Source organism: Nuphar pumila, chromosome 6 (genome assembly GCF_984573655.1).
Source record: "Nuphar pumila chromosome 6, dmNupPumi1.hap1.1, whole genome shotgun sequence".
Lineage (NCBI taxonomy): Eukaryota > Viridiplantae > Streptophyta > Magnoliopsida > Nymphaeales > Nymphaeaceae > Nuphar > Nuphar pumila.
Window position 1 is genome coordinate 108432647 of NC_143254.1, and position 12118 is coordinate 108444764.

Here is a 12118-nt window from a genome sequence, read left to right on the forward strand (position 1 = left end):
AAAAGCCTTTTCGACTGCGCTAAAGGTCCCACTAGGACCTCTAAACCCCGATTTTGCACAAAAATGATGCTGAAGAAGCGTTTTTTTTCAGGAAAAATGCTGAGCATCCACCACTTCGTTCCGTGCATCACTTATATATATATAGGCCTTTACGGTATCTTACAGTAACGCACCATCTACACGTGCTTCCTACGGAAAACAAAAGGGAACTGGGGTTGAAGAGAAGAGGAAGAGCTTTAACACTTGCAAGGACCATTATCGTTTCATAGATAGTGCTTAAATAAGGGAAAAAGAAAAAGGTAAGGGCAATCCGATGCCATCCGTTCAAGGACATGGAGCCAAACAACCCTTGCTTGAATAATAAAGAGACAGATGCACTTTCATTGTCGTCACTTTCGAGGATTTGCATGACCAACCAAGAAACGAACAACAACACAGGTTATGTTATCTCCGCTACCCCTTTGATCGGCTTCCTGCATCAATCTCTTAGCCGCCTCTTCAGGATCTTCAATAGGTTTAACCATTGAAACAGCATCCTGAACAAGTTGAAAGAAATACAAGATCAACCAGCTGCTTCATAGATTTTGAACTCTATATGGGCTCAGACATCTCAACAAATGAAAAGCAAAATATGAACCTCATTTGACACCACATCCCAAAGGCCATCGCTTGCAAGTATAAGAAATTCAAGAGATCCATCAATCACCTCTTCCTGTCATTCGCAAACAAAACGAAGACTTGGTCATCCAGTTAGGCCTTGACGAGCCCTTCACCAAGGGTAAAATAGGACGGACATTTGTTTGCCCAACATTCTATAAGACAGTGGTGCTACAGATCTACAATGAAATTTTTCTTATATTAAGAAACCGTGCTTTAGTGGCAAATGGAACAGTACGTTTAATCTCAAAGCAAAGTGTTCAAATTATATGCAGCATCGCCGGACGGTGGGCACGGAGGGACCTAATTGACTGCCACCCATCTTGGCATTTCTAGAGATAGGTGTGGTGACCATCCCTAGAACTATTGAGATGGATGGTCATGCAGCGAAGCATCCAGCGCCGCTGAATAAAAAAAATGACCTTCAATGCAAAATGCAGTGTTTTGATGTATGTCAGCGTTTTGTCAATCAAAACGGGACTTTGTTATCAGAAGGGCGTTGAGGAGTGGTTCTATGTTGACTCCATGCAATTCTAAGACAAAATATCATCATAGATTAGAGGCTCAATACACATTGTGGCAGATGGCGATAGGTACAAATAAAACAAAAAGTGATGCATATGGCATTATGATATATGTCAAAGTTTTGAATGATGAAGCAGACTTTGGGAATCAGAGAAACACCACAGTTGTTCCATACTGAGTTACCGTAGGCCAAGAATCAGACACCAGGGCCACAAGCCACGTTGGTATTGGACACCCAAGTTTCTAGAACAGGTTAGGTCTTGAAAATGGGTTTGCGATGAATAAAACTTGAATAGCTACTAGAGGCATGTTTGTAATGCTCCGTGATTCTTGGATTTTATCAAGACTAGTGATTGTAAGTCACAATCACAATACTTTGTCAAGGTCAGTGAAACATTAGAAAAGTAAATATTGTGATTTTGATTGCCAGCTATGATTATTTTTGCCTTGGATGTTATGAAAGTTGGTCACAAGATTGACCTTGTGACCAACAATCACAACTTCTAGTTTCCAAGCTGTGATTGTTCATCCCCCTTGTGACCAAAGCAAACATGCCCTAGGAAAAGCATTGCCTGTCCATATCCCACTGAGATTCTGACCTGAATTTCAGGGTCTGCAACAACATACTGTTTCAGCTGCCTATCACCAAAAGCCCGTGAAACAGCTAGAACACCGCCAACTCTCCAAGTCCCTGAGGGAGGTAACACATGGTTAGTCTTCCCAAAAGGATTTAGATGGAGCATGGCAAGAAGGGAGCCAAATCGTTATCAGCAGCAGAGTTGAGAAAGAATGTCACTTGCCTGCCCACATCACAAATCCTCCAGCATCCTCAATCCTTTGACGCTCATCAGTCTGGTCAGGCTTGTGGTCACGTGATACAGCTTTAGCTGTAGCAAGAGAGCAAATCAATCAATATGTAGCAAGCTAGTGCAACAATGTAGTTGTCTTGTCTCTCTCTAGCGCCTATTGGAATCAACCTTTGGAGTATAATGCTAGTTTGTTTGTTGCATAATGGTAATTAGAGGCATGAACTAAATGAGCACATGGACAAACAAAAGGCTTCGCCATTCTATAATTGTGAACAAATTCAACCATAGACACAAAATGGAACAAGTAGGCAGAGTGGACGTTTTTATACAGAAAAAAACATTCTAAATAGCAATAGACAAAAAGTTGAGAATTAAAGATTTAAGAATCCCTGAATTCATCCAGTTTGATTGAATGCAATCAGGTTAAGACATTTTAGAGGACAAAAAGTTACTGGTGGCAAAAGAAGTGACTCAAGTTACACAATGTCACACTTGCACAAGACCTGAGTTGTGGATAACTATGCAGGAGCAACAAATTATGTTCTGTAAAACAGATGTGCACTAAAAAGCACTCAATTTCAGTGCGTAAAAACAGCCTACTTAGCAAAAAAGAGGAGATTAAATCACAGAACATCACCTACAATTTATCATCCAAACAGGGAATGATTTTCAGTAATTGTTTATTATCTGAGTATAATGAAGATGTTGCACATATAACCACGGGTATCAAATGAATATTTTTTGTGCAAAATGGACTAATAAGATGGTGCTACTAGTGTAAAGAGCTAAACCAAATATACAGCAATGGACTGAACATGCAAGGTTTTAAATCCTGCATGCATGAACAAGCCTAATTTGAGTATATACCATTTCCATCCCGGCAGATAACAGCACGAGAGTCGCCAACATTTGCAATAAGCAGACGATGACCAAAAAGAACAGCAGTTGATGCTGTGGAGCCTGCATCTCTGTTCTGACTAATCTCTATCTTGAGCAATTCTGAATCTGTCTGGCTGTATGCATCAGCTGTAGAAGATGAAATATAATTATACACAATTTGATAGATTCTTTAACAAAAAATCAAATTGGTTGCTTGGGATTATGAAGGTTATCACCTATGGCTAATTTAGTATCAGTAATGAACTCTGGATGCCTGATCAAATTACTAAAAAGATTTTGCTTAACATATTCAGCTGCTCTGGCACCACCATGTCCTGGAAATGACATATACGAGAGAGAGTAAAAGCTCATGAAAAACTTAGAGAAAACACAGAAAGTTATGATAAAGGTTGCCGATCAACAAAAATGTTGATAGTTGTCTGGTATAGAAGTCAATATATGAAAAAGAAAAGATCATCTGCGTCAAATTTTCTAATCTTAAAAAGAAAAAAAGAATCTAGTAATCAACAAAAGAAGTCGTCACATACAAATTCTACTTAGTTTGAGCATTGCTTTGGCCATTAACCCATCCTCAGTTTGGATTGCAGGCTTTTGTTCATTGAGAATGCTTTAAATTACATTGCCAATACAAATGTTTAACACTGTAGTAGTTATAGAAGTGCAGTAGCAGAAACTTACCATCAAACACTCCAAACAACCCAACTATCTTGCCATCAACACCACAAATATTAGTTTCATAGAAGTCTTCCATGGAAGACCTCTTCCCAGGAGAACTTGCAAATCCATAACTAAACATGTGATCTTGACTGTTATAGAAATACAGGAAGCCAATTAGGACAACAAAAAAGGACTTGTATAAAGAAAAGGAACAAGTTCAACATGTATCTTGTAGGCAAAGAACACTCAGTATCTTATAGGTAATGGAGCATGTCAATAACTGTTACCTCACACCTCCACCAGTAACAGGGGTCTCATAAATTTGTGTGCCATTTGCAGAGAAAACTGAATTAAGATAACCCATAGTCCCACAGAATTAATGCCACCAATGTATCTATTCACGACAATCACCTCATAATCTAGACTTATTAAGAATTAAATCCACCTTGCAAAACAAAGAAAAAAAAAGGCCAAGGTACATAAGCCCATGATTGACTAGATGAATTTCACTATTATCAATCTTTAAAAAAATAAAGGAACAAATCATTATAGCATTAACTAATCCATTTAATCAACAGTTCCAGCTAATCTTTTCACATCTTGATCGCGGTTTGCAACAAATAACAAAATTCAGGATGGTAATAATTTTGAGTTTTAAAAAACAACAGTATCAACTCTTTGAAATATTATTCCTTAACAAGAAAGCAAAAGATAATAACAAATAAGCATAAACAAAAAGTGGTAATCTGCTAGCTAATGGTCCTTGTTACAAAAAATGGCTCATCAAATGTGAAAAAGGAAAACCAATAATGATAAAGTACGAAATAAAAAAAATCAGATGAATGGATCATCTGAATGAAGCTAAGGCAGATTTTTGCAAAAACTCTAGAATAATATATATTAAAATCTGCAATCTATCATTCAAAAGAAAAAAAACATTGCACTGATTCTTAAAAGAAAAGTCCATAGAATTTCATATCCTTCAAAATAATTAAAAGATAATGAAGTGGATTCCAGAGTGATCGTTCATCATTCTTAAAAATAACTCCAGGTGTTTGATATGCATAAAAGGAGATGAATACAGTTGCTTGTCATAGTTCCTTAAGTATTAGAGAAAATTTTGATATCTTTAACTAAAAAAGAAAAAGAAAATGGCAATAACTTATTCAGTCACAATTTATGCTTCATTCTACCATGAATTCACCAAACTATCATATTTAAAAATACACAAAACAAGAAAGGAGGAAAATCCTCAGCCACCCGAAAGGCACAAAATTGATTCTCAAGTACAAAAAACATCTGCATTACTTTAAAGTCAGATTTCTGCTAAATTTCATGAACACTCAACAAAATCTGCGATTTAGCTACGACGAAAACCAGAAAACATATCACGGAAGATAATCAAGCAAAGATTCCAAAGATCTTTATCTCAGAAAGGAAATAAAAAATTCATAGTAGACGATTTTTTCATTTGATAAAAAACGAATTCAAGCTTCAACCATCAAGACTTCAAAAACATAACCAACGGGGGCTTCCGGTGGTTGGTAGGAGCTATCAGTGCAGGTCTCTTGTGGTTGGGACGTTGCAGGTTGAAACAACAGTGGGTACGTTGAATAGTAACTGGTGGGGGTCTGCCTAACCCCAGCTTGCCTTTCAAAAAAAAAAAGACTTCAAAAACATATCACAGCAATCAATCTAGGCCAAACTTTCTCCCAGATCTATACGCCGATCGAAAAATAACATCCGCCTCGTCTTCATAAGCGCGAAAAATTTCATAATGTAGGTACAATCACAGTGAATTTCCAAGGACCTTTAGACAACGGATAACACAATTCTCAACCATCCACAACAAAAGACCTCAAAATAAAAACATCTCAATGTATATATACACGGGTGAATCCGGCACCAAAATTGTAGAAGAAACGGAGATAAAGAGGAAAAAGGGCAAAGCGAAAAACCTGCTTCGAGCAATCTAGTGATCGGTGCGAGAGAAGAAGAGTAGGAGGGACTTCCGTCCACTGGCAGCGATGTAAGAAGAAGAAGAAAGAGAAGAAAATACGTAACAACAAACAGAAAGCAAGCACGGCCACCCATTTCAATCTCTCTCTCTTCCCGCTAACTGTTTGCAAGCTTAATTTTACAAAGGCTGGCTGGCCAAAGTCGTGGTGCCCGGCTTGCGAGAAAAACGCGGGATGCGTGGTCTCGAACTTTTCTTGGATTTGCTTGACCCAGTCAAGCCTCAAGCCCACGAATCGCGTACTTCCCTCCCGGTCTCATACGGGCCTACGGCTAGCCGGGGTCTGTAGTTTTTTTAAAAGGCAAGCTGCCCATCAGTTACTATTCAACGTACCATTAGGTTTGGATAGGGGTGTCAATCGGGTCGGGTTGACGGGTTGGCGGGTCGGGTTGGTGTGTCAGCATACCTCAACCTGAACCCGACCCGTTTGTTAAACGGGTCGGCTGTGGCAAACACTAACCCGACCCATTTAATAAACGGGTAACCCGACATGACCCGTCAACCCGTTTAATAAATGGGTTGGGTCGGGAAAACGGGTTGGCGGGTCGGCGGGTTGGGTTAGCGGGTTGGCAGGTTGACTCACCCGCCTAACCCATTTATTAAACGGGTCAGCTGGGTTGGCGGGTTGGCAGGTTGACTCACCCGCCTAACCCATTTATTAAACGGGTCAGCTGGGTTGGCGGGTTGGCATACCCCCAACCCGAACCCGACCCGTTTAATAAACGGGTTAGGCGGGTCAACCCGTTTATTAAACGGGTTGGCTTAAGCCCAATCCGAACCCGCCTAAGAGGCGGGTTGGCGGGTCGTGTCAGGTTTTGCCACCCCTAGGTTTGGAGACGTGATAGCTCGGTCTGTTGTTAGTGGGATATACATATATAGTAATGGGTAAGTGCTAAATGAAATATGCTAAATAAGTTTTTAGGGTTTTTTGTTTTATTTTTAAATTCTGAGCGTACAGATGTGAATTGTGACACATGGTTGGGTTTTTATAATGTTCGATTCAAAATCTTTGTAAATTTTAGAGACTCTAAATATCACTTTTTTTAATCAAAAACACATAATCCAGGTGTGGATTCTTAAAACATTTATAGGGCCAGGGAAAAAATTACTAAAAAAAAGCATAAAAACTCATTTAGCATATTTTATTTAGGACGTACCCTTTACTCTCTCTCACTATATATATAGTCATCACTAGAACAACATGAGAACTGGAAATGTGAGAACTATTGTATGAACCTATGATTTTCATAGTTTTTTTGTTCATTTTTCTTGAATCTAATTGTACGGATGTGATTTACATGGTTTTATAAGAATGCATAAACCAGATTTTTTCAAGGCTTTAAAATCAACAACTCATAAACTTGTTAAATATTCAAGCATTCAAAAATCACATTTTTCATAAAAAATACACTATCCAACAGTTGATTCCTAACAAATTCACCATGCCAAGCACATTCACATAAGTGGATTTACAAAAAAAAAAACATAATGAATTTCTAGTTCTCATGTTCTAGTGATATATATATATATATATATATATATATATATATATATATATATATATATATATATAATCACTAGAATACAAGAACTGTGAGAACCAAAATATGAGAACTGAATATGGATGTGCTTGGCATGATGAATTTGCTAGGAATCAACCACCGATGAAGAAATATGATTTTTGAATGCTTGAATATGTACGAAGAATATGAGTCATTGATTTTAAAGCCTTAAAAAATTTCATTTATGCATCAAAATCAAATGATTCAAGAGTGTGTTCTCATGAAACCAAGCATGTAGATCACATGTGTATGGTTATATTTAAGAAAAAAGAAAAAAACTTCATGAAATTTTAGTTCACACATTAGTTCTCATATTTTGAGTATATATATATATATATATATATATATATATATCACAACTTGCTCTCGTGTTGTGTCTTTTTATATACTATTTTTTAACAGAAAATTGCACAAAAATGGTGAGTCATGTGTCATTCTACTGTAGGGATATGGCAGTGGACTGGGAAAAATGGGCCCCACCTTGCCTCGTCCCATTTGAACCCTGGATGGAGGACATGAAATGGGGATGGAGGTTAAAATCAAAACCGTGAGAGGATGGACTTATTTCTCCTACCCCTCCCTGGATCCTCACTCTGCCCCCGATCCTCGTTAGTGAAATAACTAAAATAGCTTTAGGGATGGCTGTGGACATGAGAAAAATGGGGCTCCTAGTCCTCCCCCCTCACCCCGTTTGGACCGGAAATGGAGGACATGAAACGGGGATGAAAGCGGAAATGAAGGTTAAAATCAAAACCCATGCAGAGATGGAGGGCAGAATTTTGAGACGGGGCGGGGGGTGGAGACCTTGTCCCCCTGCCTTCGCCACGGTCCACTGCCATCCCTATTCTACCGATATCCTTGTGACATGGATATATTCATTGCGGTAGCGCATCAAATGGGTCCAGTCCAATCATGAGTGCCATATAACAAAGTCAAATAGACTGCATTTTGTTATTATGCAGCGCCCCTGTCGGCGACCATCTCAACATTTCTACCGGTCCATCTCGAGAAATGCAACAATGGTGGCTGTCTGCGGCACTGCATATAATGTGACTGCTAACGAAAATTACGCTGTGATTCCAACGGCTGGACGTGGGTTGGATCATGCATGGCCTGTTACTTGTCCAGATTTTGAAGAATGAGCCTACTCTCATGGATGCATCTTTTTCTTGGGTCTGAATTGAAAGGAGATAACCACTTCCTGTTTTAATGTGAAAAGCATAAAACTGGTGCAGTTAGACTTGGCTGGTCGTATATGTTTACTCAATTCCAAAATCAGATATGACAAGTTTGGATCATAAAAATCTTTTAAATCTGATCTGGAGTTGGATATATATCCACTACCTGTATCTAAAAATGTCCAGGATCCAGTTCAGACCTGGATAAAAAATCTGGGTCTTGTGTAGGTCCTTAGAAAGGCATCAATCAGATTATATCCAAGTAGGGCACAACCTTGCATTGAGCAGGTCAAGCTTTAACCCGAACAGATCCATGTCCAGATAAACCCTATCCCAATCATTCATATATATATATATATATATATATATATATATATATATATATATATATATATATAAATGATTTAGATCCAAAAACATACAACACAAGAAAAGAGAGAGAGAGAGCCTACGTCCATGGTAATGCCTCTCTCTCTCTCTCTCTTTTCTTCACTTGCTTTTCATGAGAGAGAGAAGGATTTTATTAATAAGTCCCCATCTTTACAATTTGGATTTCAATCAACAAAAGAATATTCTCCCACTTTTAAGGAAACTACCCAATTTGGATTATACGAGTTTGACTAAATAGAAAGCTTTCTCCTCAAGGCACGGCCCAAACTCTTCTTTCCTTTGAGGTATTTTGATCCTTGCATTAGATTTATTTCTTTCACATTCCTTCATTGCTACTTCTTTTCTTTGATACAAACTTGACGTGTTGAGTGTATGCTGGATCCTTCTAAATTGAGTTGGATAGAGAGGATATCGATCTTTGGCTTGGACTACAAGATCACGATTTCTAACTTCCTTAACAAGCTCCCTAAAGCTAATCTCCATGTCTATGAGATTGAGTTTGCTTCTAAGTGAACATAGACTTGGATCTGCAAGAGCTGTGGTAAAAATATCTACTAATTGATCATGTGATGTCACAAACTTTATTGACTTCTTGTTTGGCAACATTTTTCTCTCACAAAGTGATAATTTATTTTTACATGTTTGGCCCTTACATGAAATACATGATTCACACCAAGATATATAACCCCTAAATTATCACACCATAGAATAAGAGCTTGATCTTGTTTTACACCCAATTCACATCTTCAACCACATTAACTCTGAAGTTGCCCTGCAAGAGCCTTATACTCAGCTTGACCTTGGAACTTTGTGTTTCTTATTTTGAGATCCATGAAATAACATTGGGTCCCATAAAAGATAAGTACCCATTTGTAGATCTCCTATCATCTAGATATCCTTCCCAATCGACATAAGAGTAGGCACACAATCTTAAAGAATTTGATTTAATTATTTTTATTCCATGATTGATAGTGCTCTTTGAATAACAAAAGATTCTCTTTACATGGTTATAATACTCAATGTGTTCATGCATGAACTGACATGCTTTATTAATAGAGAAAGCCACCTTTAGTCTGGTCAATGTGATATATTAGATTGCTCCCACAACACTCATATATAGATTAACATCATTGAATGAAATCCCAATGTGTTTGGATAGAACAATGTTTGGTATAGATGGAGTGACCATAGGTTTGGACTCATCCATTTGAGTCTTAACCAAGAGATCATGAATATACTTTCTCTGAGACAAAATCATACCATTTGGAAATTTTTTTACTTCAACTCTTAAGAAAAAATTTAGCTATCCAAGATCTTTAATAAAGAATTTATGATCAAAATCACAACTAATATTTTGAACTTCCTTTTGTGAATTTCCAATAGTAATGATGTCATCCAAATGCACAAAAATATAAACAACTAAACTATATGTGCATTTAATAAACAAAGTACTATTTGCTTTTGGTTAAAAAAACCAAGATGATATATATGTATTCAAACATCCAAACTAAGCATAAGGAGCTTGTTTCAAACCGTACAAGACTCTTGAAAGCTTGCAAACATAGTGAGAAAAAATCTTATTTTCAAATCCTAGAGGTTGAAACATATACAATTTTCTCTTTCAAAAAATCATGCAAAAAAACATTATTAACATCTAATTGATTTACTTTCCAACCTTGACTCATTGTAATGGAAAGAACAACTCTTGTGATAGTTGGTTTCACTATAGGGCTAAAAGTTTCAAAATAGCAAACACCTTCTTGTTGACTGTATCCTTTGACAACGAGCTTTCCTTTGTACCGAGATATAGAACTATCAACATGCCTTTTAATTCAATATATCCACTTGCATCTAACCAAATTATGACCAGGTTTAGGAGGAACAAGAACCAAAGTCTTATTTTTATATAGAACATCTATCTCCTCTTGCATGGCATGGATCTATTAAGGATTACATTGGGCTTCTCTAAGGTTGAGAGGTTATTTTCCTTCTTGGACTATTTTTGCTATAAGGGCTTCACGTAAGGGATATCAACATGCCAAAAAGTTTTTCGGTTTTTGAGTCTCATCCTCAGATTGAGTATCATAGTATGGGTTTTAATAGGAAATTGAGATAAGAAATCAACACCAGGTTTATGACTTCGGGTTGACTGGGTTCAAGTTGAATTGGCGCATGGACATATTTGGTTCCATGTTCGGGGTGAATGACTTCTTGAGTGGTTTCAGTTTCAAAGATAGGTTCAACATCTTCATTTTCTTGAATATCAAGATCATGGCTAGGAATAAGGTCCACCTAAAAAATCACTATGAAAATTGATGCTTGGGAGTAAAACAGGTAGAGAGGAGATAGGCTAGTTACTAATGGCACCCTGATTTCGAAGTCATGCATTCACCTCTTTATCAGTGATAGGCTTTTTGGATCCAATATAAAGAAAAAGACTTTTCATCTAAAAGCACATGCGGAGATATATAAATTCTTCTTGAGACATGATCAGCATATGAACCCCTTATGACATGTATCATATCCAATAAACACGCACGACTTAGATTTTGGGGCAATCTTGGAATTGTTATAAGGCACAAGATGATGATAGCAAGTACAATTGAAAGCTTTAAAATATTCATAATTTGAAGCTCCCTTGAAAATCTTTTCAAATGGGAACTTATTTTTAAAATTTGGAGTTTGTAGCCGATTTATGATGTGCACAGCTATATGAAAAGCATCCACCAAAAAACTTGATTTCATAGATGCATAAATCAAGAGACTCAATCCCTTCTTTACAATACATCGATGTTTTCTTTACACAATTCTATTTTTTTGAAGAGTTTGTGGACAAGAAAGTCATCTTTTAATCTCACGGTTAGCTAAATAACCTGAAAAACTTTTGCTCGTGAACTCAACTCAAGCATCACTATAGAAAATCCTTATATCATAACCAAGTTGTTTTTCAACTATACTTTTAAAGTTTTAAAAACACTTTTGAACATCTGATTTCTTGACCAATGAAAAAATCTACGAAAAACATGAGAAATCATCAATAATAAGCATATAGTACTTGAATCCTTCACGAGACACACAAGGGTTACGTTCCCACACATCAACATGCACCAATTCAAGAGGACGACTTACAAAAAAATTCAGATATATCAAATGGCAAAACGATAGATCTTACTAACTAAGCAAATAGAATAAAATTTAAATACTCGTCTCTTATCAAATGTCAAACACTTATTTTTCTCAAGAAATTCAAGTGTCTCATAACCGGGATGGGCTAGCGGACAATGCCATTTCTTAACACTCTCCTTGCTCTTGGTTACCAAATTCGCCTCCCTTCTTTATCTTGCCTTATGTTCACGGGATGCTGGCCACAAATACAAACCTCCTCTACTCTTTTTGCAGCAAGGTTCCCTTCTGCAAGTCCTT

At 37.2% G+C, this 12118-nt stretch overlaps 1 protein-coding gene across 1 annotated transcript; it reads right to left on the reverse strand.

Annotated features, from left to right (window-relative positions):
• Positions 1 to 217: 217 nt before the first annotated feature.
• LOC149835623 (putative protein phosphatase 2C 59) lies at positions 218 to 3985 on the reverse strand. Its single transcript, XM_090010596.1, has 8 exons — positions 3836 to 3985; positions 3570 to 3697; positions 3107 to 3205; positions 2859 to 3017; positions 1983 to 2069; positions 1782 to 1873; positions 638 to 712; positions 218 to 536 (listed from the first exon to the last, which is right to left on the reverse strand). Exons 1-8 carry the CDS (start codon positions 3910 to 3912, stop codon positions 390 to 392), a joined length of 864 nt encoding a protein of 287 aa, XP_089866722.1. The 5' UTR covers positions 3913 to 3985; the 3' UTR covers positions 218 to 389.
• Between the last annotated feature and the right edge of the window lie 8133 nt (positions 3986 to 12118).

Bases quoted from the DNA above. Each gene is read 5' to 3' on its own strand.
- LOC149835623 (XM_090010596.1), bottom strand. From the start codon at position 3,912: ATGGGTTATCTTAATTCAGTTTTCTCTGCAAATGGCACACAAATTTAT. The intron at 2,070-2,858 runs GTATATACTCAA...CTCTTGCTACAG, and splicing joins TATCTGCCGGGATGGAAATG to CTAAAGCTGTATCACGTGAC. The intron at 713-1,781 runs GTCAGAATCTCA...TGCGAATGACAG, and splicing joins TTGCAGACCCTGAAATTCAG to GAAGAGGTGATTGATGGATC.